This window comes from Coregonus clupeaformis, chromosome 7 (assembly GCF_020615455.1).
Source record: "Coregonus clupeaformis isolate EN_2021a chromosome 7, ASM2061545v1, whole genome shotgun sequence".
In the NCBI taxonomy this organism is placed as follows: Eukaryota; Metazoa; Chordata; class Actinopteri; order Salmoniformes; family Salmonidae; genus Coregonus; species Coregonus clupeaformis.
Window position 1 is genome coordinate 9,025,905 of NC_059198.1, and position 27,324 is coordinate 9,053,228.

The window sequence follows — 27,324 nt, forward strand, 5'->3', positions numbered from 1 at the left end:
GGTATAGTGGTGGTATAGTGGCATAGTGGTGGCATTATAGTGGCATAGTGGTGGCATTATAGTGGTATAATGGTGGTATAGTGGCATAGTGGTGGCATTATAGTGGTATAGTGGTGGCATTATAGGGGCATAGTGGTGGCATTATAGTGGCATTATAGTGGCATAGTAGCGGAATTATAGTGGTATAGCGGTGATATTATAGTGGTATAGCGGTGATATTATAGTGGTATAGTGGTGTCATCATGCTAACATAGTGGTGGCATTGCGTTGGCATTATGGTGTCAGGCAGGGCTCTCTCTCTCACCGCGGTGCCCTCCACAATGTCCCTCCAGACAGGCTTCTCCCCGGTGCCCTCACTGAAGTCCAGCAGGTTGTCCACCACCACCTGGCCAATCAGGTCGTGTCTGGAGAAGCGGTCAAAGTCGTAGACGGAGAAGTGCAGCTTCCGGGAGTGCAGCTCTGCCAGGGGCACGCCGAACTGGAACGTCTCGTTGAATATCGGGTTCAGGGTCTTTCTGTGGACCTGGGGGAGCGAGGAGAGTGGGGAATTGAGGAGGGAGTGAGGGGGAGTGTGAAAGAGGGATAGGAGGGAGAAAGGGGGAGGAGAGGGAGAGGGGGAGGGAGAACAAGAGTCAACAAGAGAGTCTGCAAGAGAGTCTGATAGACAACCTAACATATTTATTCAGATTAGGCAAAACAAAATATCAGCTAATTCCAATGTGTAAGGGAGGAGACTATGCATTTATAAATGATAATAATAGGAACTCGGGTCTTACTGACAGTAATTTAGAATAAAATCCCAACTTGAGAAACGGCAATGAAACTCCACACAAATCTCTTGTGGTAATGCTTACACAAATCTTTGGGTGGCATCAATGGAAGATTCACACAGAACTCCAAGTTATGCATGCACAAATTTCTCAATTGGCATCAGAGCGAAACTACACGTTTTTCAGGTTATTATTTTGCTGTGCCTTCAAACTGGACTGAAAACCAGCCCAATTTGTGTGAAAACTGACAAGTGTAATAAATGACAGCCTGATCCCAGATCTGTTTGCACTGTCTTACAAGGTATTTATGGTCATTGGCAAGACAGCACAAACAGATCTGGTATCAGGCTAGATAAATGTGTTACCTTGGTCTGGAACTTCTTCTTCCTGTCTGGCAGTAGGTAGATCTTGACGTAGGGGTCTGAGAAGCCGTTGGCGTCCTTGGCAGCCAGGTCTACAGCCTTCAGGATCTTCACCACTAGCTGCTCTGTACTGCAGACGGACACACACATATACAATCTATGTTAGACTCACCGTCTGGGACAAACACACAACACAATCTATATATCAAACTTACCTGGACAGACATAGGTCTACAGAGTAGATAGAGATACAGTGGAGTGGTTAGGAGAGTATGTTGTATCTATGGAGTAGGTCGATGGGGATCCATTGAGTTCTAGGATGAAGCAGCCCTTGACACAGATTTAAGGGTTTTCTCCCTACTAATGGGGGATTTAAGGAAGGTAGATCTGTGAATGAGAGTAACTTCTAGCAGTAGCATAATCCATTGTTACAAAGCTACAGAATGGCTCCAGCAGTTCCAGTGAGATGTAAGCACAGTAAGCACATATGTACACTGAGTGTACAAAACATTAGGAATACCTTCCTAATATTGAGTTGCACATTTTTGCCCTCAGAACAGCCTCAATTTGTCAGGGCATGGACTACAAGGTGTTGAAAGCATTCCACAGGGATGCTGGCCCATGTTGACTCCAATGCTTCCCAAAGTTGTGTCAAGTTGGCTGGATGTTCTTTGGGTGGTGGACTATTCTTGACACACACGGGAAACTGTTGAGCGTGAAAAACCCAACAGCATTGTTCAAAGGCACTTAAATATTTTGTCTTGACCATTCACTCTCTTCACCATTCACTCTCACAATCCATGTCTCAATTCTCTCAAGGCTTAAAAATCCTTCTTTAACCTGTCTCCTCCCCTTCATTCATCTACACTGATTGAAGTGGATTTAACAAGTGACACCAATAAGGGATCATAGCTTTCACCTTGATTCACCTGGTCAGTCTATGTCATGGAAAGAGCATGTGTCCCTAATGTTTTGTATACTCAGTCTATATGTACCCCAGGAGAGAGGCCAGAGAGAAGCCAAGCCATTAATAATCCTCATAGTATATAGCTATTCCACTGTGTTATGGTCAGTCTGGGTCACACACGTCCGCCTGCATGCACACACACACACGCAGATGTCCGTCTGTCTGAACCGCCCACGTCCAGTGGTCTGTCTGCAGAACTACTTATGAGGGATATAATTAAGAGAGTGAAGATGGCTGGCAGGCCTAAAATCAGACCTCATTAGACCCTGTCTTTCTGAGTTAACGAGCGTGTCACCATTTCATTACGGGCCTTTAGGAGCACAGCGTGAACTCTGGGGAAGAGAGCACCACCAGGCTATAGCCAATAGCGGCTCAGACAAACACACTGTTTAATCATCTGGCCCAATCAGGACTTAGATAAGCCTGTTGACGACACGATTGCATCCAATCAGGTTTCATGTTTATCATGCAATCACGTCCAATTAAGGAAATCAGATAAACATGCCAATCCTATAATCACATCAAATCAGGGATAAGATTAATACCGTCATTAGTAAATTAGGAACTTATATTTAAATTGGATAAACATGTTAATCAGAGAAACATGTCCAATTAGTATTTCTTAAGTCTATCTACTTACTTCAAGTCAAGTATCATCACCGCTTGGAAGTCGATACAGTGTCAGTACATGATGGGAACTGTAGTCCTTATGACTATGAGCAGTGTAGTTTTATAAAGCATAATTGAAAATGGCAGGTGAGTCCTGTTTAAAAGCTGGCCCTGATGGCAAGTCACGTTCAACAACATTACCTCATTACAACAACAAACACTGCTCTCACATGTCCGTTTGAACATCAAACAACAAAGAGCAGGAACAAAAGACAAGCTTTTTAAAATAAAATGTATTTAACCTTTATTTAACTAGGCAAGTCAGTTAAGAACAAATTCTTATTTACAATGACGGCCTACTAACACGGTCCCAGAAGCACTCGGCAGAAAATACACCTATTACTGATCTGTCAGAGGGAAATTCGCTATACTATTTTTCACAGACAATGGCTGAAAACCGCCTGTGATTCTCACAGCACTAATGTGTCAGCTTTTAACTGCAGTGTCAATAGAAAATACATTTCCCAGAGGGCCGAGGGAAGATTGACATTGTTGTCCTGACTGCTATTCCCCCAATGTGCTCGGGTCTAGCACGTTAACATTGATGTATGGCAAAGACATTTTTCTCTCTCTCTCTCTCTCTCTCTCTCTCTCTCTCTCTCTCTCTCTCTCTCTCTCTCTCTCTCTCTCTCTCTCTCTCTCTCTCTCTCTCTCTCTCTCTCTCTCTCTCTCTCTCTCTCCCTCCCTCCCTCCCCCTCTCCCTCTAATTCTGTGTGTCTGTAATTCGTGCTATAACAGTCTGGTGTTATTATGTGTTGACAGGGTCTGCTGTTTAAAGTAGCTCACCATATATAATTCATGACCCTAACTGCCTCTCACTCCCTTGTTTTTCGAACATCAGCACTTTCTTTCCCCATTGTAATGTTTCTCTGAGTGACGGCAGAAAGAAAGGACCCCACCAGGCAGCCACAGAGCCACAGATGGACTGAGACTGAGACTGAGTTAGCAGACTGAGACTGAGACTGAGTTAGCAGACTGAGACTGAGTCTGAGACTGAGTTAGCAGACTGAGACTGAGACTGAGACTGAGACTGAGACTGAGACTGAGACTGAGACTGAGCTAGCAGAATGTACAACATTTCCCCTGCTCTCTCCCTCATCTCCTCCGTCCTCCCTCCTCCCTCCATCCTCACATCTTCAACCCTCCGAAGGGGGGCACGCCCACCATTTACATAAACAGAGCCAGTGCTGCAGAAAACCTACAACGGGGGCATGACTAATGCACTCAAGGTATGGGAAGTTAGACAGTAACAATGTCCATCTATCTTGTGTACAATATTCAGTCCATAATGTACAGGTATATATGGGTGAAAAAACTGCCCACTGTGTGATACGTAACACTGCAATTATAGAATATCTAGTGCAAGTACCATTACTCAGCTGTGATGACAGAGCACCTGTTGATCCTCTGTCTAAGCCTTCATTTAATGTTTATTTAACATACAGACTGAGGTGTGAAGACGATTACTTAAGTGAATCGGTTCACTCACTTGAAGGCGTAGCGCAGGAGGAAGCTGATCTTGCCGCAATTGTCCCCCGTTTTCCCCTCCCCCTGGTCGCCCCCACGCAGTCTGTAGAGTTCCGGTTTGATTTGGCCAATGCTGGTCACCTGCTCGCTCTTCTCCTCACCATGGAAATCAGGACTGGACAGCTGGTGAGTCATGGGCTTGGGCCTGGAGAGAGAGAAAGGGTGAATACACACATGGAAGAGTGCTGTGGGGGTGCTTTGCTGCAGGAGGGACTGGTGCACTTCACAAAATAGATGGCATCATGAGGAAGGAAAATTATGTGGATATATTGAAGCAACATCTCAAGACATTAGTCAGGAAGTTAAAGCTTGATCGCAAATGGGTCTTCCAAATGGACAATGACCCCAAGCATACTTCCAAAGTTGTGGCAAAATGGCTTAAGGACAACAAAGTCAAGGTATTGGAGTGGCCATCACAAAGCCCTGACCTCAATCCTATAGAAATGTTGTGGGCAGAACTGAAAAAGTGTGTGCGAGCAAGGAGGCCTACAAACCTGACTCCGTTACACCAGCTCTGTCAGGAGGAATGGGCCAAAATTCACCCAACTTATTGTGGGAAGCTTGTGGAAGGCTACCCGAAATGTTTGACCCAAGTTAAACAATTTAAAGGCAATGCTACTGTCACGCCCTGACTCAGGGGACGCTTAAATGTTGAGTCAGGGTGTGTATATTCTTTGTTGTGTGTTTTCTATGTTTCGATCTATTATGTGTAGATCTATGTTGGCCGGTGTGGTTCCCAATCAGAGGCAGCTGTAGCTCGTTGTCTCTGATTGGGGATCATACTTAGGCAGCCTATTGGCACTAGTGGGTTGTGGGATCTTGTTCCGTGTAAGGTATGTTGTGTGTGCTACCTTGGACTTCACGTTTCGTTTAGTTTGTTGTTTTGTCGTTGTGTTTATTCAGTGTAAATAAACATGTACATATATCACGCTGCGCCTTGGTCCGTCCCGTCATTGAACGAACGTGACAGAAGATCCCACCAAACGAGGACCAAGCAGCGTGCCCAGGCGGAGCGGATGGCCATGTCACAGGTGGCCAATTTGTGGTCATGGGAGGAGATATTTGCGGGGAAAGGACCATGGGCTAAGTTAGATACCCAGGCAGGAGAGGAGCAACGGCAACACGGAGGAGGCCGGTCGAGGAGGAAGCCAGAGAAGCAGCCCCAAGAAAATGTTTTGGGGGGGCACACAGGGTGGTTGGCGGAGCAGAGCCAACTCCCCGTACTCACGCGAAGAGGTGTATGACTGGGCAAGCTCCGTGTTATGCGGAGCTACGTACTGTGTCGCCAGTGCGCCGGCACAGTCCTGTACGTCCTGTGCTTGCACCACGCACGTGCCGTGCGAAGATGGGCATCCAGCCAGGACGGGGTGTGCCGGCTCAACACTCCTGGTCTCCAGTACGCCTCCTTGGTCCCGCATATCCTGAGCCAGTTCTACGAACTGTATCGCCAGTGCGCGTGCACAGCCCAGTGCATCCTGTGCCAGCACCCCACACGTGTAGTGCGAAAGTGGGCAGCCAGCCAGGACGGGTTGTGCCAGCTCTCCGCTCTAGACCTCCAGTCCGCCTCCACAGTCCGGCCTGGCCTGTTCCTGCTCCTCGCACCAAGCCAGTGGTGCGCGTCGCCAGCCCGGCCCAGCCTGTGCCTGCTCCTCGCACCAAGCCAGTGGTGCGCGTCGCCAGCCCGGCCCGGCCTGTTCCTGCTCCTCACACCAAGCCAGTGGTGCGCGTCGCCAGCCCGGCCCGGCCTGTTCCTGCTCCTCGCACCAAGCCAGTGGTGCGTTTGTCCAGTCCGGCACGGCCCGTGCCCGTCCCACCCGTGCCCGTCCCACCGTCCCTCCGGCACCGGTCAGCTGCTCCACTCCGGAGCCAGAGCAGTCCGCTCCACCGGTGCCTGATCCAGTGCCGGTCAGCTGTTCCACTCCGGAGCCAGAGCAGTCCGCTCCACCGGTGCCTGATCCAGCTCCGGTCAGCTGCTCCACTCCGGAGCCAGAGCAGTCCGCTCCACCGGTGCCTGATCCAGCTCCGGTCAGCTGCGCCACTCCGGAGCCAGAGCAGTCCGCTCCAACGGGGTCCAGTCCAGCTCCGGTCAGCGGCTCACTCCGGAGCCAGTGCAGTCCGCTCCACCGGTGCCTGATCCAGCTTCGGTCAGCGGCTCCACTCCGGAGCCAGAGCAGTCCGCCCAGTCCAGCTCCGGTCAGTGGCTCCTGTCCAGACCATGACGTCAGCCCCTCTCCAGGTTCGGGGTCTCCCACACCAGGGTCCAGACAGGGCCTGGCGTATCGTGGGAGGAAGGAGAGGGGAAGCAGCGCGCCGAGGTCCAGACCAGACCAGGGGCGCAATAGGGAGGCGGAGAGTGAGAGGTCGTCATGCCCCGAGCCGGATCCGCCTCCGAGGCGGAATGCCCACCCGGCCCCTACCCTGTTATGTTTATGTTGTGCGGTCGGAGTCCGCACTTTTGGGGGGGGGGGTACTGTCACGCCCTGACTCAGGGACGCTTAAATGTTGAGTCAGGGTGTGTATATTCTTTGTTGTGTGTTTTCTATGTTTCGATCTATTATAATAATAATAATAATATGCCATTTAGCAGACACTTTTATCCAAAGCGACTTACAGTCATGTGTGCATACATTTTTTTTAACATATGGGTGGTCCCGGGGATCGAACCCACTACCCTGGCGTTACAAGCGCCATGCTCTACCAATTGAGCTACAGAGGACCACATTATGTGTAGATCTATGTTGGCCGGTGTGGTTCCCAATCAGAGGCAGCTGTAGCTCGTTGTCTCTGATTGGGGATCATACTTAGGCAGCCTATTGGCACTATTGGGTTGTGGGATCTTGTTCCGTGTAAGGTATGTTGTGTGTGCTACCTTGGACTTCACGTTTTGTTTAGTTTGTTGTTTTGTCGTTGTGTTTATTCAGTGTAAATAAACATGTACGTATATCACGCTGCGCCTTGGTCCGTCCCGTCATTGAACGAACGTGACAGCTACCAAATATGAATTGAGTGTATGTAAACTTCTGACCCACTGGGAATGTGATGAAAGAAATAAAAGCTGAAATAAATCATTCTCTCTACTATTATTCTGACATTTCACATCCTTAAAATAAAGTGGTGATCCTAACTGACCTAAGACAGGGAATTTTTACTAGGATTAAATGTCAGGAATTGTGAAAAACTGAGTTTAAATGTATTTGGCTAAGGTGTATGTAAACTTCCCACTTCAACTGTAGATAGATATATCACATCCTGCATATTTAAATCAGTCACACACAAATTCACTACCTATACCATAACCTCTTTGTAATCACCGCCACACAAACAAACAAGCACACACACACAGTACAGACCGTGCAGTGACCTGCTGCTGGGAGTGGGCGTTGGGCAGGTCTTTGTGGGGCGGGGCGGCTCCCCCCTCAGTGGTGGGGGGCAACTCTGGAGACATCTGGCTCAACTTAAGATTCCCTAGACCACAGACCAGAGAGAGAGAGAGAGAGAGAGAGAGAGAGATGGGATGAGAGGTCAATACGGAAAAAGGAGTGCAGAGAATAGAAGGGAGATAGAGAGAATGAAAGAGGTGTTTGTATAGAACATGAAGCTGGTTCTACTGTAAAGAGATGCTTGTGTCTTATTTCTTCAGTTTATGGTTGTTCTTTTGTAGCGCATTTAGCAATGTACTGCACCATTTCAAGATGTGCTAATTATACTCTGGCTAGACAGACCGTAAGTGGGAGTTAATGTAATATAGTACAGAACATTTTGTAGATATAAATATGATATGTTGTTATAGTACAAGACTTAAAACATCGACCAAGGCATTATATGACGCAAACTCTGTACACAAAGCCACTTTAGTATCAGTGGGGTGAGATCAGGTGTTCCTTCTCACCAGCGTTGTTGGGGTAGGAGTCCATGTCCAGGTAGGAGTGTTCCTGGGTCTGTTCTGGCCCTCCCACCACGCCCCCCACCCCCTGACCACTCTCCACCCCCAGCAGGTCAGAGAAGTGGGGGTGATGCTGCTGGGGCTGGGCCAGGGAGGGGTAGAGCGAGGAGTGGGACGCCTTCCTCTGCATGACAGGAGGTAGGAGGGAGGCCCCCCCACCGCCGCCCATCCCACCCACGCCCCCGGGCATCAGCCCCGATGTCAAGCTCAGGCCCCCGCCCTCCTTGTCTCGCCATGGCAACCAGCAGAGCTTCCAGGAGACAAAGAGAGAGACTGAGAGAAGGACGATCCCGCAGAACGTCACGATCACTGACAAGAGGCTGACAGAGATCTCTGGAGGACGAGAGGAGAGAGAGGGAAGGATGGAGAGAGGAGAGGAAGAGAGACAGAGAGAGAGACAGAGGGTGAGTTTTCTTAAGGCAATGATGGATGAAGACTCAATACTTTTAACATCATCTAAAATACCAAAAAGCCTCATGTCACATTAATCAGTATCCTTCACATAGTTTATTCTCTCAATTAAGCCTCCTTTTTCCACTCATCAGCACAAATAGCCCCTATCAGCCCAAAAGCCACTAAATCCCACATCATCATAGCAGAGGGACAACACACTGTGAGCGTAATGTGATACGCCGCTTCAAATGCTAATATACACATTTTGAATACGGCAGCTTAAGCATGAACAAACGTTGATAGCACCACAATAAAAATACTAACACCCACAATTATATTTTCTGCGATGTGATTAGGCCTGTGCTCGTGGTTACGAGCTTTTAATCACTGACGGCTAAAGGATTGTGTCTGAGGGGAAACAGGGGGATGAGTCATCCTGGTGGGGAAAAAGCGCAGTTTCAGCATCAGTCTGGTGGACAGCTCCTCGAGGCTCCTGCGGTGGACGAGTGGATTCGGCGCTCGGAGGAGATGTGGAACGCTGCTCATGTCCATCTGCAGCGGGCCATCCGTCGACAGAAGGCGAGCGCCGATCGCCACCGCAGTGAGGGTCCGGTGTACGCACCGGGAGATCGAGTCTGGCTCTCGACTCGAAACCTGCCCCTCCGCCTGCCCTGCCGGAAGCTGGGTCGGTGGTTTGTGGGGCCTTTTAAAGTCCTGAGGAGATTGAACGAGGTGTGTTACAGGTTACAACTGCCTATTGATTATAAGAATATTAACCCCTCGTTCCATGTGTCTCTTCTCAGGCCGGTGGTAGCTGGTCCACTCCAAGAAGGTGAGATAGGAGAGACCCCTCCGCCCCCACTGGACATCGAGGAGCTCCGCGTACACGGTCAGGACCATCTTGGACTCGAGACGTCGGATGGGGGGTCTCCAGTATCTCGTGGAGTGGGAGGGGTACGGTCCGGAGGAACGGTGCTGGGTGCCTAGGAGGGATATCCTAGATCCATCTCTCCTGACTGAGTTCCACCGTGGTCATCCCACGCGCCCGGCTCTGCATCCTCCTGGTCGTCCACGAGGCCGGGGTCGGCGCGCGTCAAGGGGGGGGTACTGTCACGGATTCTGCCGGGGCTGCTCCTCCTCCTTGCTCGGGCAGGCTTCGGCGTTCGCCGTCCCCGGAGTACTAGCTACCACCGTTAGATGTTTCGATGTTAGATTGGTTTTGTCTGTCTATTGCACCTGTGTCTGTTTGTGTCTGATTATGTGTCCTATAAGTTGCCTGCTTTGTGTTGATTAGTTTGTGTGTTATTGTTACGCCTGTCCGTTAGTGCTGCGTGTTTCTCTATGTTTGTTGTTTTCGTTGTTTACGCACTGTTTGTGTGATCACTCGCCTCTGTTTTGTGTTGAGGCCGTTATTGTATTTTGCCTAGTGTTTCACTAGTAAAGTCTGTTGGACTAAGCTTCGGTGTCCTGCGCCTGACTCCCACACCACATTACATCAGCCCTTGACAGAATAACACACCAAATGGAGTCAGCAGGAGCAGCGGCGGCACCCAAGTCGCTGGAAGATCGGATCAGCGATCAAGACACCATGATCCGGCAACTTGGGGCCGCCATGAACGAGGTGTCCAACACTCTGCGCCGTTTGGTTACTGGAGAGGTGCCCACGCCGTCGCACACCTTACCATCACCATCGGCCAGTCCTCCTCTCCCAGCACCGGAACCCAGTGGCATTCGGCTCTCGCTCCCGAGGGCATATGATGGTACTGCAGCCGGGTGTCAGGGGTTCCTCCTGCAGGTGGAACTCTACTTGGCCACCATACACCCGGCGCCCTCGGGATACGAGGCGTCTCCGCCCTCATCTCCTGTCTATCCGGCAAGGCGTTGGAGTGGGCCAACGCCGAATGGAGGGGAATAGACGCCGCCACCATCACCTACACGGAGTTCTCCCGCCGCTTCGGGCTGTGTTCCGATCATCCACCTGAGGGGAAGGCGGCGGGGGAGCGCTCTGTTCCACCTCCGACAGGGGAAGAGGAGTGCACAGGAGTTCGCCCTGGAGTTCCGGACTTTAGCGGCTGATGCGGGGGTGGAATGAGAGGGCCCTCATCGACCATTATCGGTGTAGCCTACGAGAGGACGTTCGTCGTGAGCTGGCCTGCAGGGACACCAACCTATCCTTCGACCAGTTGGTGGACATTTCCATCCGTCTCGACACCCTGCTGGCTACCCGCGGACGTCCCCGAATGGGGTCGTCCATTCCGCCCTCCAGCACCTCCGAGCCGATTCCCATGGAGCTCGGGGGTGCTGGCGCTAGGGAGAGGAGGAGAGAGAACCCGAGGGGGGCCGTCCCCTGCACCAACTGTGGCCGTGGAGGGCACACTGCGGCTAGGTGCTGGGAGGGTCTCCTGGGAGAGGGGACAACAGGTCACTCACTGGGGAGTCATTTCAGGTGAGTAGGCGCCCACTTACCCAGAGCTCTCTGTTGGTCACCTGTGTATACCTGTGAGATTTCCACAGGTGGCACCTCATTCCCAGCATAAGGCGCTAGTAGATTCAGGCGCAGCTGGGAATTTTGTTGATCGTGAATTTTGTTCTAGGTTAGGAATTCCCCTTCGGCCGGTGGAAGCCCCCTTTCATGTTCATGCCCTAGACAGCCGGCCGCTGGGGTCGGGGTTGATCAGAGAAGTCACAGCACCACTTAAGATGACTACGCAGGGGGTCATGAGGAGATCATTCAGTTTTATCTGATCGACTCTCCTGCGTATCCCGTGGTGCTGGGGCTTCCTGGTTGCGCCCATGATCCTACCATTGCGTGGCAACAGAGGGCTCTTATGGAGTGGTCTGCCCAGTGTGTAGGGGAGATGTCTAGGTGTTTCCTTAGGGGCGACTTCGGTGGAGAGTCCGAACCAAGTGCCCGCAATGCGCATTCCCCCTGAATATGAGGATTTAGCACTTGTGTTCAGCAAAACTAGGCAACACGGCTGCCACCTCATAGACAGGGGGATTGTGCGATAGATCTCCAAACAGGAGCGGCACTTCCGCTGGAGCCGTGTGTATCCCCTGTCTCAAGAGGAGACAGCGGCTATGGAGACTTACATAGCCGAGTCCTTGGAACAGGGATACATACGGTCCTCCACTTCCCCGGTTTCTCGAGTTTCTTCTTTGTGAAGAAGAAGGACGGGGGTTTGCGCCCGTGTATTGATTACCGTAGTCTCAATCAGATCACGGTTAAGTACAGTTACCCTCTTCCTCTGATTGCGACTATGACGGAGTCATTACGCGGAGCGCGGTTCTTCACAAAGTTGGATCTCAGGAGCGCATACAATCTGGTGCGCATTAGGGAGGGGGATGAATGGAAAACAGCATTTAGCACCACCTCGGGTCATTACGAGTATCTCGTCATGCCATACGGGTTAATGAATGCTCCTTCAGTCTTCCAATCCTTTGTGGACGAGATTTTCCGGGACATGCATGGGCAGGGTGTGGTAGTATACATCGACGACATCCTAGTGTACTCTTCTACACGAGCCGAGCATGTAGCCCTGGTGCGCCGAGTGTTGAGGAGGCTGTTGGAGCATGACTTGTATGTCAAGGCAGAGAAATGCTTGTTTTTCCAGGAGTCCATCTCCTTTTTGGGTTATCGGTTGTCCGCGTCTGGTGTGAAGATAGAGGTTGACCGTGTGTCGGCCGTGCGTAATTGGCAAACTCCAACCACTGTAAAAGAGGTGCAGCAGTTTTTGGGTTTTGCTAATTACTACCGGAGGTTTATCCGGGGCTTTGGACAGGTGGCAGCTCCCATTACGTCCCTGCTAAAGGGGGTCCGGTGCGTTTGCAGTGGTCAGCTGAAGCGGACAGGGCATTTGTTAAACTGAAGAACCTGTTCACTTCGGCTCCGGTGCTGGCGCATCCGGACCCCGCTTTACCATTCCAAGTTGAGGTAGACGCGTCCGAGGCCGGTATTGGGGCAGTCCTGTCGCAACGGTCCGGCACGCCACCCAAACTCCGCCCCTGTGCGTTCTATTCTAAGAAGCTCAGCCCGGCGGAGCGTAATTATGACGTAGGGGACAGGGAGCTGTTAGCTGTGGTTCAGGCCCTAAAGGTGTGGAGGCATTGGCTTGAGGGGGCTCAACACCCTTTCCTCATTCTGACTGACCACCGTAACCTGGAGTACATCCGGGCAGCTAGGAGATTGAACCCTCGTCAGGCTAGGTGGAACATGTTCCTGACCCGGTTTGTTTTTAAGATCACATACATCCCAGGGTCCCAGAACGGTAAGGCAGACGCCCTGTCCCGGCGGTATGACACAGAGGAGAGGTCCATTGAGCCTACTCCCATACTGCCGGAGTCTTGTCTGGTGGCTCCGGTGGTGTGGGAGGTCGATGCGGAGATCGAGCGGGCATTGCGTACCGACCCTACTCCCCCAGAGTGTCCTGTGGGGCGGACGTACGTTCCGCTCGAGGTTCGTGATCGCCTTATTTATTGGGCTCATACATCACCCTCCTCTGGACATCCCGGTATTGGCCGGACAGTGCACTGCCTTAGCGTGAAATACTGGTGGCCAACGTTAGCTAGGGATGTGAGGGTTTATGTCTCCTCCTGCTCGGTGTGCGCCCAGTGTAGGCGCCTAGACACCTGCCCAGGGGAAAGTTACATCCCCTGCCCGTTCCACAACGACCATGGTCCCACCTTTCGGTGGATTTTGTGACCGACCTTCCCCCTCCCAGGGAATACCACCATTTTGGTCGTTGTGGATCGGTTTTCCAAGGCCTGTCGTCTCCTCCCAATGCCGGGTCTCCCTACTGCCCTACAGACCGCTGAGGCCCCTATTTACCCACGTTTTCCGGCACTATGGGGTTCCCGAGGATATAGTGTCTGACCGAGGTCCCCAGTTCACCTCCAGAGTCTGGGGGCGTTCATGGAACAGCTTGGGGGTCTCGGTAAGCCTTACCTCGGGTTACCACCCAGAGAGCAATGGGCAGGTAGAACGAGTCAACCAGGATGTGGGTAGGTTTCTGAGGTCCTATTGCCAGGGCCGGCCGGAGGAGTGGTCAAGGTATATCCCCTGGGCAGAGATGGCACAGAACTCTCTCCGCCACTCCTCCACCAATCTAACCCCTTTCCAGTGTGTGTTAGGGTATCAGCCGGTTCTGGCACCATGGCACGAGAGCCAGATCGAGGCTCCTGCGGTGGACGAGTGGATTCGGCGCTCGGAGGAGACGTGGAACGCTGCTCATGTCCATCTGCAGCGGGCCATCCGTCGACAGAAGGCGAGTGCCGATCGCCACCACAGTGAGGGTCCGGTGTACGCACCGGGAGATCGAGTCTGGCTCTCGACTCGAAACCTGCCCCTCCGCCTGCCCTGCCGGAAGCTGGGTCGGCGGTTTGTGGGGCCTTTTAAAGTCCTGAGGAGATTGAACGAGGTGTGTTACAGGTTACAACTGCCTATTGATTATAAGAATATTAACCCCTCGTTCCATGTGTCTCTTCTCAGGCCGGTGGTAGCTGGTCCACTCCAAGAAGGTGAGATAGGAGAGACCCCTCCGCCCCCACTGGACATCGAGGGAGCTCCGGCGTACACGGTCAGGACCATCTTGGACTCGAGACGTCGGATGGGGGGTCTCCAGTATCTCGTGGAGTGGGAGGGGTACGGTCCGGAGGAACGTTGCTGGGTGCCTAGGAGGGATATCCTAGATCCATCTCTCCTGACTGAGTTCCACCGTGGTCATCCCACGCGCCCGGCTCCGCGTCCTCCTGGTCGTCCCCGAGGCCGGGGTCGGCGCACGGCTGGAGCCGCGCGTCAAGGGGGGTACTGTCACGGATTCTGCCGGGGCTGCTCCTCCTCCTTGCTCGGGCAGGCTTGCGTTCGCCGTCCCCGGAGTACTAGCTACCACCGTTAGATGTTTCGATGTTAGATTGGTTTTGTCTGTCTATTGCACCTGTGTCCGTTTGTGTCTGATTATGTGTCCTATAAGTTGCCTGCTTTGTGTTGATTAGTTTGTGTGTTATTGTTACGCCTGTCCGTTAGTGCTGCGTGTTTCTCTATGTTTGTTGTTTTCGTTGTTTACGCACTGTTTGCGTGATCGCTCGCCTCTGTTTTGTGTTGAGGCCGTTATTGTATTTTGCCTAGTGTTTCACTAGTAAAGTCTGTTGGACTAAGCTTCGGTGTCCTGCGCCTGACTCCCACACCACATTACATCAGCCCTTGACAGAGACAGTGGTCTAAGGCACCGCATCTCAGTGCTAGAGGCATCACTACAGACCCTGGTTCGATTCCAGGCTGTATCACAATCCGGTGGTGATTGGGACTCCCATAGGGCGGCGCACAATTGGCCCAGCGTCTTCCGGTTTGGCCGGGGTAGGCCATCATTGTAAATAAGAATTTGTTCTTAACTGACTTGCCTAGTTAAATAAAATTAAAATTAAAACACAGACCAGAGGCCTGCCAATCAACTGAGCCCATTGTCTGGTTGTAGAGCGATCAGTGTTGGACCTGTCTTTCTATCGCTCTCTCTCTTTTTGTCTGTCCATCTCTCTATCTCTTCCTATCTCCCGCTCTCTCTTTTTGTGTATCTGTTTATCTATCTTTCCTTTCCGCTCTCCCTCCCTTTTCTTGGCTCTGTCTTTCCTCCATTCAATCCGAAGTGGCTTTGTGGGCATGACAAAGACACAAACATTGTTAAATCATTCAATTGATATTGAAATTATATCTATAACACACTGACAACAAGACTGAGAGTAAATGAGTAAATGAGACAACAGTGTGAGACACTCCTCTGCCCCTAGGGTGTATCTCCTGGAATTCTCTACGCCTTCTGTCTCTCTCTCTCCATCTCTTCCCCCTTTCTTTAGTCTACTCTCACATACACCATTGCTCTCTTTTTCCCATGCTGTCTTTCTCTGCCTCTCTCTCCTCCATCTCTCCCCCTCCTCTCCTTCTCTCTCTCCCTCCTCTTCCCCCTCTTCCCCCTCTCCTCTCTCTCTCTCTCCCCTCTCTCTCTCTCTCCTCTCGCTCACTGTGGTGAATTATTCATCTGTCTATGTATGACATTAATCAGCACTTGTTCAAAGGATATGATCAGAGAGAGAGAGGGAGAGAGGGAGAGGGGGAGAGAGAGAGAGAGAGAGAGAGAGAGAGAGAGAGAGAGAGAGAGAGAGAGAGAGAGAGAGAGAGAGAGAGAGAGAGAGAGAGAGAGAGGGAGAGAGAGAGGGAGAGAGAGAGGGAGAGAGGGAGAAGGAGAGAGAGAGAGAGAGAGAGAGAGAGAAGGAGAGGGGGGGAGCGCTAAGGGAGAGAAGAGAGGTGAAACGAAAAAGATGGTGGGAAAGAAAATGAGCGGGGGGAATGAGAAAGGAAAAAGGGAAGGGGATGAAGAAATAAGGACAGAGGGAAAATGTGTAGAGCATCATGAGAGAGAGAGGGAGAATCTGAGAGAGGAGAGGAGAGGAGAGGAGAAGAGAGGAGAGGAGAGGAGAGAGGCTGTAGGGGCGGGGCAGATAGAAACAGATTGGTAACCATGTTGAAACAGACATATTGGCTGACTAGTCACATTCAGCCTCTCCATCTACACCTCCAGTCCACCCAGAGGGAGCCAGCAGGTTAATAAAGTCACCATCCACCAACATGCACGCCACAGAAGGAAACAAAAAGAGACACTCATGGAGAGAGAAAGAAGGAGAGAAATGGAGAGATGGAGGAAAAACAAGGCAACAAGGATTTAGAGAGAGAACTAAAGAGGGGAGGGGTTTAGGACAAAGAGAGAGAATGCACTGTGTCACACAAATCTACAGGTGCTCCATGCAGCAGATCCAGCCTAATATACAATACAGCACACTGATCCACACGCATCCCCTCTACTCTCCACTACTGCACATTGCTGCCACCGCTCCAAAACCGCTCCATGAGAATCCAAACAGGACCAGAATGCTGCTGGGACTGTAGCTAGCTAGCTCCACCACTCATCCACTCTGCTGTGTAGAATTCATTCAAAGGGATCTGGGACGATGCTCCGTAATAACAATTAGCCAGGTTGGGATTGCACTTGGACTCTTGGGTTTGCCCTATAAACAGAGGGCTGGACCTTCGTTATCAATTTGGAAATGTCACATGAATATTTCAAAGTGTTCCGGAGGTGCCCTGATTAGTTGTGGGAGTGCTAGCCAACACCTCAGGGCAACCCTGGCATCGGAACCCAGATAATAACTCTTCTTCAGGACATTCTGCTCTATCCAACAATACACATTACTAGGGCCAGGAGTTTTTCCTGGGATTTTTTCCTGCGAAGGTCACTTGAACAGAGAAACCTCCATGTCTTATACATGACTAATGATTCCTGTATGTTACTGTATGTTACTGTGTGTTAATGATTCCTGTATGTTACTGTATGTTACTGTGTTGTTAATGATTCCAGTATGTTACTGTGTTGTTAATGATTCCTGTATGTTACTATATGTTACTGTTAGTTACTGTGTTGTTAATGATTCTTGTATGTTATTGTATGTTACTGTGTTGTAAATGATTCCTGTATGTTACTATATGTTACTGTTAGTTACTGTGTTGTTAATGATTCCTGTATGTTACTATATGTTACTGTTAGTTACTGTGTTGTTAACGATTCCTGTATGTTACTATATGTTACTGTGTGTTACTGTGTGTTAATTATTCCTGTATGTTACTGTGTGTGAATGATTCCTGTACGTTACTGTATGTTACTGTATGTTACTGTGTGTTAATGATTCTTGTATGTTACTGTGCGTTACTGTATGTTACTGTGTTGTTAATGATTCCTGTATGTTACTGTATGTTTCTGTATGTTACTGTGTTGTTAACTATTCCTGTATGTTACTGTGTTGTTAACAATTCCTGTATGTTACTGTATGTTACTGTGTTGTTAATGATTCCAGTATGTTACTATATGTTGCTGTATGTTACTGTGTTGTTAATGATTACTGTATGTTACTGTATGTTACTGTCTGTTAATGATTCCTGTATGTTACTGTATGTTAGTGTGTTGTTAATGATTCCTGTATGCTACTGTATATCACTGTGTTGTTAATGATTCCTGTATGTTACCGTATGTTACTGTCTGTTAATGATTCCTGTATGTTACTGTATGTTACTGTTTGTTAATGATTCCTGTATGTTACTGTTTATTACTGTATGTTACTGTGTGATAATGATTCCTGTATGTTACTGTATGTTACTGTGTTGTTAATGATTCCTGTATGTTACTGTATGTTACTGTGTTATTAATGATTCCTGTATGTTACTGTATGTTACTGTGTGTTAATGATTCCTGTATGCTACTGCATGTTACTGTGTTGTTAATGATTCCTGTATGTTACTGTATGTTACTGTATGTTACTCTGTTGTTAATGATTCCTGTATGTTACTGTGTTGTTAATGATTCCTGTATGTTACTGTATGTTACTGTGTTGTTAACGATTCATGTATGTTACTGTATGTTATTGTGTTGTTAATGATTCCTGTATGTTACTGTATGTGACTTTATGTTACTGTGTTGTTAATGATTCCTGTATGTTACTGTATATTACTGTATGTTATTGTGTTGTTAATGATTCCAGTATGTTACTGTATGTTACTGTGTGTTAATGATTCCTGTATGATACTGTATGTTACTGTATGTTACTGTGTTGTTAATGATTCCTGTATGTTACTGTATGTTACTGTGTTGTTAATGATTCCTGTATGTTACTGTATGTTAGTGTGCTGTTAATGATTCCTGTATGTTACTGTATGTGCCTGTGTTGTTAATGATTCCTGTATGTTACTGTATGTTAGTGTGTTGTTAATGATTCCTGTATGTTACTGTATGTTACTGTAGGTTACTGTGTTGTTAATGATTCCTTTATGTTACTGTGATGTTAATGATTCCTGTATGTTACTGTGTGGTTACCTGTTTCGTGCTGCTGTCCCCTCATCATGTAGACGAAGTCTCGGCAGCTGGCTTCATGGCTGTCCTTCGCTGAGGAGTGTAAGCACAACTCCTCCACCAGAGTGAGTGCCTTCTTACACAGGTGGTCTTCATCCCAGTCCCCCGACATCCTCCAATCTGCATTGCACTCCCACCCGCAGTCAACCAATCACAGCACAGCCCTCGCTGCCCTCACCAAATGGAAGGCACCTGGGTGAGGAGAGCTTAGATCCGGCCACCTTCCTTGGAGGGAGAGAAGATTGGGGCCAGTGGAGATTGGACCAATCCAGGAATAAGGGGAGGGGCTCTATCAGGCGCTGTCTACTTAGGTGGAGACTGACACGCCCATAAATGTGTGAGCCAAACCCACCCCTTTGGCTTTTCCTGAGAGGAATGAATGAAAAATATTAGGGAAAAGAAGGTGAAAGATTATGTATAAATAGGTACTGTTATCATTGTTAGGATATAGCCAATTGGTGACAGATTTTCATGCAAATATTCTAAAACTGCTAAATCTGCATTTTCCCACAAGAGGTGTGTTTCCATCAAACTGACCTGCTGTGGATAAAAGGCTGTGCGTGATGACATAGTGCACATAAAAAGCACTTTTGCGGTTAAGTTCCCATGTACCGAATAAAACATATTAGTTTTTTACTTTACCGATGGTTTTGTCACATAAATTGTTGCGATAAATAGCAAACATGCCCAATCTGGTTTTGGCGCATCCTCTCTAGACAAGAGTTCGCACCGATCATCATATCACCAGCATTCAAATAATAGCCTACCCTTGATATTTAGCTTATTGGAAATTTGCATGATCACCGTGCACTTAACCACCGTGTGAAGTTCATCATGACTTATTTCATCTGCCTATACATTTTTCATGCTCTTCCACGTCATGGTGGTAGATCTACAACTTGTCATCGCGTGACTCCATGTTTATTTTCGATATGATGGTTATTATATCAATATTTGCACATTAAGGCATTTCCACCACCATTTCTCGCATAACTAATTTTACAGACACAAAAAGATCCCACCATGTCGAACGAACAAATTGTCTGTCGACATTTATGAATTTGAACTGACATTTCCTGTTTCCATCAGCCCAGTCGTGACTTTTTTCCTACGTCAGGTAATTCATCCGCATTTAATGGTTGGATGGAAACTTGGTTTATGGTTAATTTTTATTTCTGTTTTATGTCAACATACCTGTATTAGAGTTGTTTGTAAATCCTAGGAGTCCCTGTCATGTTTGAAATGTCTTCTCCACCAAGATACAGCTGAACAACACTTGGTTATGCTTACAACAAATTCATAACCTTATACTAGTTCGTCTTCTTTTTCTAATGTCACAGAGATAGGGATAGCTCTAACAGCATTAGAGCACGGTTCAGCTCTGGGTAATGTAGTTCGAAGAGGATTCAATGGAATGCAGTAGTTTTCCTTGTTTTCCTCCAACCTAGATTCATAGAATGTCTTATAAATGGCTCCAATATCACCTGAAAGACAATGAGAACACATTACTGAATAAGGTCAAGGACAAAATCCACAGAGATTGTGATAGAGATTGTATTACAATTTGTCTCTTGTTGTTTGGATGATCTTAGTAGTACATGGAATGACACATCCCAGGACTGTTAGTGTTTTAAGTGTTCATACAGACAGACGTTGTGTCCTCATTGTCCTTTTGTCAGAGAACTCTATTTCCAGAGCTCCTTAACATTCTCCCTTTGTTTTGAACTCATTCTGTCTCCAAAAAGCAGGTCAATGCCCCAACGTTCTCTTTCTCTATATCTCTCTCCCTTTCTCATGGTCTGTGTGTCTACAGGGATATATGGTAGAAGTATGTCGAAAAATACACAAATTAATGAATGACTACATTCACAGTAATAACTGGCATACTGTAATTACATCTGGCGAATAAGATTTCTCGTCAGTGAGACGTTGTATCAGCGAGAGGTAGGCCCACTTGTCGAATGAGAACCCTGTTCAGCCAAAGGAACATCTATTGATCATTTGATGATTGTGGTTCTGTGAAATGTCAGCGTCAGTATTTGTGCAGTGACTGGCACCCTCCCTAGCAAAGTGCTGCTTATATGTCCATCTATCTCCCTGGCCAGCCATCAATCAATCCATCACAGCATTAAGAAGAGACATACTGTATTTCACTCAGGACAAGACTCAGGACCGGACATGTTGGTGCTCTTCCTCCTTCGTCTCTCTCTCTCTCTCTCTCTCTCTCTCTCTCTCTCTCTCTCTCTCTCTCTCTCTCTCTCTCTCTCTCTCTCTCTCTCTCTCTCTCTCTCTCTCTCTCTCTCTCTCTCACACTCTCACTCTTTCTCTCACACTCTTTTTCTCTATCTGAAAACTGCTGATAGGCATATTAGGTCAGTCAATTCGTCTGGATCAGGTTCAGAAAGGAAACTCAGACTAAACAAGGTCCATTTATCTGTCCATCTCAGCTTGCTCCATTGTAAAAAATGAGTCTGAGATTAGCGTATTAAAATGCTACCCCCAACCCAACACCCCAGTCTGTATCCCCGCTCCACTCCCCTCCATCCAGACTGAGATAGTAAATATTTCTGAGTGTGACGTTAAAACCCAGCATATCTCAATGAATGGCTGTCTGGCACCCAACTGGTCCTCTCAAATGCCAGCAAGAACATCAGGGGGAGGCAGGAAAAGAGAGGGGGAAAGAAAGAGAGTGTGTATGGATGTGTATGTGAGAGAGAATGAGATGGTATGAGAAAGAGGGGAGAAAAGGGGAGCGATATGGGCATTAGATTAAAGGAGGGAGAGGAGGAGATGAAAGGTAAATAGAAAGGTAATTAGAAAGGAATGGAAAAATGGGCAGCAGGAGGCAGTGGTGGTGACATAGCAACAATAGTAATCTAGGCCTGGCTGTGCAATTTACTAGAAGCTAAATATTTACTGAGCCTCATTATTTACTGATAAATATGCCTTCAGACACGTGCAGACTAAGCTCTCCCTCCATACAACACCCTATACTGAGACACTCACAGCCACAAAGGAACACAAACCTCCCACAGACATTCCATTGACTGCTGCCCTGTTTTAAATCAATAACCTCGGGCAACCAATACACAACAACAGAGACCGGTCAACCAGTAAGGTCACTGTCCTATCACACTACAGCGACTGGACAGCAGGGAAGGTAATTGTCTAATCACACTACAGAGACTGGAAAACCAAGGACGTGCTCTGTCCAATCACAATAGACAGACTAGGCAACCAGGAAGGTCACTGTCCAATCAAACAACAGAGAATAGGTAAGCAGTGTGAGGTCACTGTCCAATCACAAAATGGTGGCTGCATTGCAAGTAAATTCACTGTCCAAACACTCAACATGGACTGGGGAACCAGGAAGGTCACGTTCCAATCACAAAACATTAATCTGGCACCAGTAAGGTCACTGTCCAATCATGGAGCAGAGAGCAGCCAGGCGTCCACTAAGGTCAGAGATGGATAACCAAGGCTACTGCCCAATCTTATGGCAAGAAACTGATGGTTAGTAATGTCACTGTCCAATCAGAGACCCCCTCCAGCTAAACACATTTAACATGTGATGAATGATGTTGACTGAAATTGCCCCTAAGCACTGGTCTTAGGCCAGATGTTTTTTTTGGCCTATAATGGGTAAGGCTTGTATTTGCTTTGGGACAACTGATTCTGGGCCTGCTCTCGGGGGCCCTCTCTCTCTAGAGTGTGATGAATCTCTGAGGTTGTGCCAGTTTGTCAAGCATAGCCGAAAAGTCGGAAGAGGAGGAGAGGAGTGAATGTGTGAACTGTGACACATTGAAACCCAAAAAGGACATATTTCACACACAGGGGATCATAGGAGATGAGTGTAAATCTCAGCTCTTTCACTGGGTTTCCTCTCCATAGGAAGGCATCACACCTGAGCCTGACACTGTATGTCTCATACAGAATACGTTCAACATCACAGCTTTGCATTATGTAAAACCTAGTATAATATCACATTACCTGCTGTGTAGTGACTATTATGCAGAGATTATGGTAACGTCAGCACGTCCTTTGAAATGTTCCATATTATTTCACATCAGACGTCACTCTTTCTTGAGGGACTTCACTTTTCCTTTTACCGCCACAGAAGCGGTGAATTCGATCAAAGGGCTAAGCAGTTTGGATTAATTTCAGAGTTCAATCAAACATCTGGATGGGTTTAGATTTCATCGTCTTCTCATATGCACGGCTGACTTTCACTCTACAGGCCCAGCAACTGTTACCTTTTAACAGAATTCCTTTGCTATTAGAAGTAACTCTCTGTCTGAAAAACGACAACCTATGTGTTTGAGAGAGGAAATTTAAATGAGCAAAGACAGGTTGTGTGAAAATATGCAAGAGTTAATCCATTAGGTATAGCTAATGGGATCTTTCAGCCACATCTCAATGAAGCTGGTGGGAGTTTTTTCGATTTGCTCCCACGCTCCCTCTACTTTTTGTTATCTTCTATCTGTAGAGTCATCTCAAATCTACCTCGCATTATTTTCAGTAACGTTTTGTTTTCACCTGAGGAAAGATGACCTGTTATGATGTTACCCCTCCAGTAGCTTAAAAAGCAACAGGATAGTCTACCGTATGCTGAGTGTTTGATGAATTTTACATACTGCATTTTCATAACAATATGATAGTATAGTTTTCTATTTCACTACCTCGCTTTAAAAAGCATAGCTCTGTTCTCTTCTCTTGTGCTTTTTAGTATCCTGCCCTCCTCTACTCTACCATCCTCTCCTCTACTCTTCCATCCTCTCCTCTCCTCTACTCTACTCTACCATCCTCTCCTCTACTCTACCATCCTCTCCTCTACTCTACTCTACCATCCTCTCCTCTCCTCTACTCTACCATCCTCTCCTCTACTCTACCATCCTCTCCTCTACTCTACTCTACCATCCTCTCCTCTCCTCTACTCTACCATCCTCTCCTCTACTCTACCATCCTCTCCTCTACTCTACCATCCTCTCCTCTCCTCTACTCTACTCTACCATCCTCTCCTCTACTCTACCATCCTCTCCTCTACTCTACTCTACCATCCTCTCCTCTCCTCTACTCTACCATCCTCTCCTCTACTCTACCATCCTCTCCTCTACTCTACTCTACCATCCTCTCCTCTCCTCTACTCTACCATCCTCTCCTCTACTCTACCATCCTCTCCTCTACTCTACCATCCTCTCCTCTACTCTACCATCCTCTCCTCTACTCTACCATCCTCTCCTCTCCTCTACTCTACCATCCTCTCTTCTACTCTACCATCCTCTCCTCTCCTCTACTCTACCATCCTCTCCTCTACTCTACCATCCTCTCCTCTACTCTACCATCCTCTCCTCTCCTCTACTCTACCATCCTCTCCTCTCCTCTACTCTACCATCCTCTCCTCTCCTCTACTCTACCATCCTCTCCTCTCCTCTACTCTACCATCCTCTCCTCTACTATCCTCTCCTCTACTCTACCATCCTCTCCTCTACTCTACCATCCTCTCCTCTACTCTACCATCCTCTCCTCTCCTCTACTCTACCATCCTCTCCTCTACTCTACCATCCTCTCCTCTACTCTACCATCCTCTCCTCTCCTCTACTCTACCATCCTCTCCTCTACTCTACCATCCTCTCCTCTACTCTACCATCCTCTATTCTACTCTACCATCCTCTCCTCTCCTCTACTCTACCATCCTCTCCTCTACTCTACCATCCTCTCCTCTACTCTACCATCCTCTCCTCTACTCTACCATCCTCTCCTCTCCTCTACCATCCTCTCCTCTCCTCTCCTCTACCATCCTCTCCTCTCCTCTACTCTACCATCCTCTCCTCTCCTCTCCTCTACCATCCTCTCCTCTACTCTACCATCCTCTCCTCTACTCTACCATCCTCTCCTCTACTCTACCATCCTCTCCTCTACTCTACCATCCTCTATTCTACTCTACCATCCTCTCCTCTCCTCTCCTCTACTCTACCATCCTCTCCTCTACTCTACCATCCTCTCCTCTACTCTACCATCCTCTCTTCTCCTCTACCATCCTCTCCTCTCCTCTCCTCTACCATCCTCTCCTCTCCTCTACTCTACCATCCTCTCCTCTCCTCTACTCTACCATCCTCTCCTCTACTCTACCATCCTCTCCTCTACTCTACTCTACCATCCTCTCCTCTACTCTACCATCCTCTCCTCTACTCTACCATCCTCTCCCCTCCTCTCCTCTACCATCCTCTCCTCTCCTCTACTCTACCATCCTCTCCTCTACTCTACCATCCTCTCCTCTACTCTACCATCCTCTCCTCTACTCTACAATCTTCTCCTCAGTTCTGTGCTGTCTGTTCTACTGTTTTCTGTGGGCTTGTGTTATAAGCGCACTATCACTTCAGACCTCTAGACTCATCCTTTCAGACATGAAGTCACTGAATGCAGGGCCATCCGAGACTCACACAGAGGTCATGACCTCTGCTCACCAGCACTGGCATGGACCTTTGCATCACTTCCTACCTATCGAGGCCAGCGCATCACAGCGTCATGTTTGTCTGGGCCGATATCATCTGTGCTCTCTGCTCATCCGACTGTGTCAAACTGATGCACAAGGGTAAATAGATACTACGAAATACCTTTACCGCTACAAAAGAGGACTGCCTCCCGTGTTTGGCAGTGACGGAGATGGCACTAGCTATACAAGGCCAAGATTGAAGACCTTGTACTAATGTCTATTGACTAAAGGTAATAGCTTTGCTGCCTGCGACTCAGCCTTTAGGTTACTCCAGGCTGGCCTATAATAGCCCATATGCCCCGAACAAGCTTTTAGTACAACTATAAGACGTTGGAGGTTTTAATATTCTGTTTATATCCATACATCATCACATAAATACACACACACACGCGCGCTGAAGTCTGCTGTGTTGCATGCCAGGGCTCTCTGCTGCTCCAGGCCTGCTCCTGCCAGTGTCTAAATTATATATAACATCACACAGGAAACGCAGCGCGAGCTCTGAGCCGAGCGAGAGGCCAGTGAGGAACCCTGGGATACTGGTTCCGCTCTCTTCCTGTGGAGACTAGAGCCGGTGGAAGAAGCTGCACATCCATATATGCAGAGCAGCTCACTGGACCAATACTCAGATGGGCGACATTATCATCATACATTTACGTCAAAGTTAGTGAGCCATCAAAACTATCCTTGTGACTTTGGCTACATAGGAGCATATTAATATTTGTATAATTATGGAAGTCTATCTCATAAAGCCAGCGCCACTGTGCCTTTGGTGGGAAAAGAGAGGGGAGAGGGGAGAGGGGAGAGGGGAGAGGAGAGAGGAGAGAGGGAGAGGAGAGAAGGAAGAGGAGAGAGGGTGGGGTGGGGTGAAGGGGGTGTGGGTGGGGTGGGGTGAAGGGGGTGTGGGTGGAGGGGAATTACACATGTTTCAGCTCCTACATGTTTCCCCTGTCTTACTCATGTTGTGTGTGTGTGTGTGTGTGTGTGTGTGTGTGTGTGTGTGTGTGTGTGTGTGTGTGTGTGTGTGTGTGTGTGTGTGTGTGTGTGTGTGTGTGTGTGTATGTGTGTGTGTGTTTCACCATATACACCTATACATCTATAGAATATAGCCTATAGCCTATTGCAAATGCATTCACAAGTTGGATTTATCTGAGAGCAATGGCGTTACATCCCGACAGACATTTAAACCCACATACATGATATGCACACTGCACACTTGCGCGAGAGATAACATACAGTGTAGACTACATAGGCTACCATATGCATGCCATAGCGCTGGAACCAATGGGATATACATTAAAATAGAATAGATTGCATTCGCACGTCACTGCACAAAATATGCATAAAATGTATATTTGAACCGGACAGACATACAGTCAGTTAGGTGGCACATAGCTACAGTATAGCCTATAACACATTCGAGACACAAGATCACACAGGATATTATGGCGAGTAGCCTAACCTATATAACGGAACATAGGCATGTATTATTATGACAACAATTAAATATCATCATACCTCTATGTTTTATCCGAGACTGCTCTCTCTCCTACAAGCCCTTTTCTTCCAAACACTAGCCTATTTTTTTTCCAGATGCGACGCGTTTAAAATCAACATTCCGCCCTCTACCCCAAGACAGGAAAATGGGCTCAAATACTGCACCTGGGATGGAAGGATAAGGCGGAGGGGTAGACTGAGAGGGAGAAATTAACAATATGATATCTCTCCGCTCCCCTCTCTCACGCTTTCCTATTTTCTTGTCTTGGAATGTTTTTTCTGTCTTCTCACCCTCGTTTTTTCTTTCTAGTTCACTCTCCCCTCCCTTCTCTTTCCCCTGTGCTCGGAATAGTAAGCGGGCTCGGTCTCCGCTCGCTGACTGTATAGCGCTACCAGTGCTAAAGACATACTGATGTATATGTGGGGTAGAGAGGGGAGAGAGAGCAGAGCAGAGCCCCGGGATGGGAGGGGAGGGGAGGGGAAGGAAGAGGCAGTGTGTTAGGAGGAGAGAGGGGTGTTGCTGGAGGCGAGGAGACGCGTGGTGCGATGGGGACAGACCACTGTGGTGACGCGTGGTGCGATGGGGACAGACCACTGTGGCTTGGCCCACCGCCAAAGGGACACGACGTATGTGCCATGGAGACCGGACGAGTGATAGCGCGCAGCACCTCGTTAGGATCAAATCATGGTGTCCTGATAATATAATTTCCCTTCATGTGTGTAGGACTATCTAACGACGTGACACGATACAGGTTCCAAAAT

At 48.3% G+C, this 27,324-nt stretch overlaps 1 protein-coding gene across 2 annotated transcripts in view; it reads right to left on the reverse strand.

Moving 5' to 3' along the window:
* LOC121568636 (synaptotagmin-C-like) overlaps nt 1-27,002 on the reverse strand; it is a 34,708-nt gene extending 7,706 nt beyond the window's left edge. Inside the window, exons 1-8 of one of the 2 annotated variants that reach the window (XM_045221118.1) lie at nt 26,728-27,002; nt 19,770-20,059; nt 18,540-18,941; nt 8,185-8,571; nt 7,646-7,760; nt 4,258-4,440; nt 1,136-1,262; nt 305-523 (exon numbers count right to left, since the gene is read on the reverse strand). In XM_045221118.1, the coding sequence (XP_045077053.1) occupies nt 305-523; nt 1,136-1,262; nt 4,258-4,440; nt 7,646-7,760; nt 8,185-8,571; nt 18,540-18,687 (1,179 nt within the window). In that variant the 5' untranslated portion in view covers nt 18,688-18,941; nt 19,770-20,059; nt 26,728-27,002. Of the gene's footprint in view, nt 1-304; nt 524-1,135; nt 1,263-4,257; nt 4,441-7,645; nt 7,761-8,184; nt 8,572-18,539; nt 18,942-19,769; nt 20,060-26,583 lie in introns of both variants that reach the window. The other variant, XM_045221117.1, reaches the window with a different exon arrangement.
* Nucleotides 27,003-27,324: the final 322 nt, after the last annotated feature.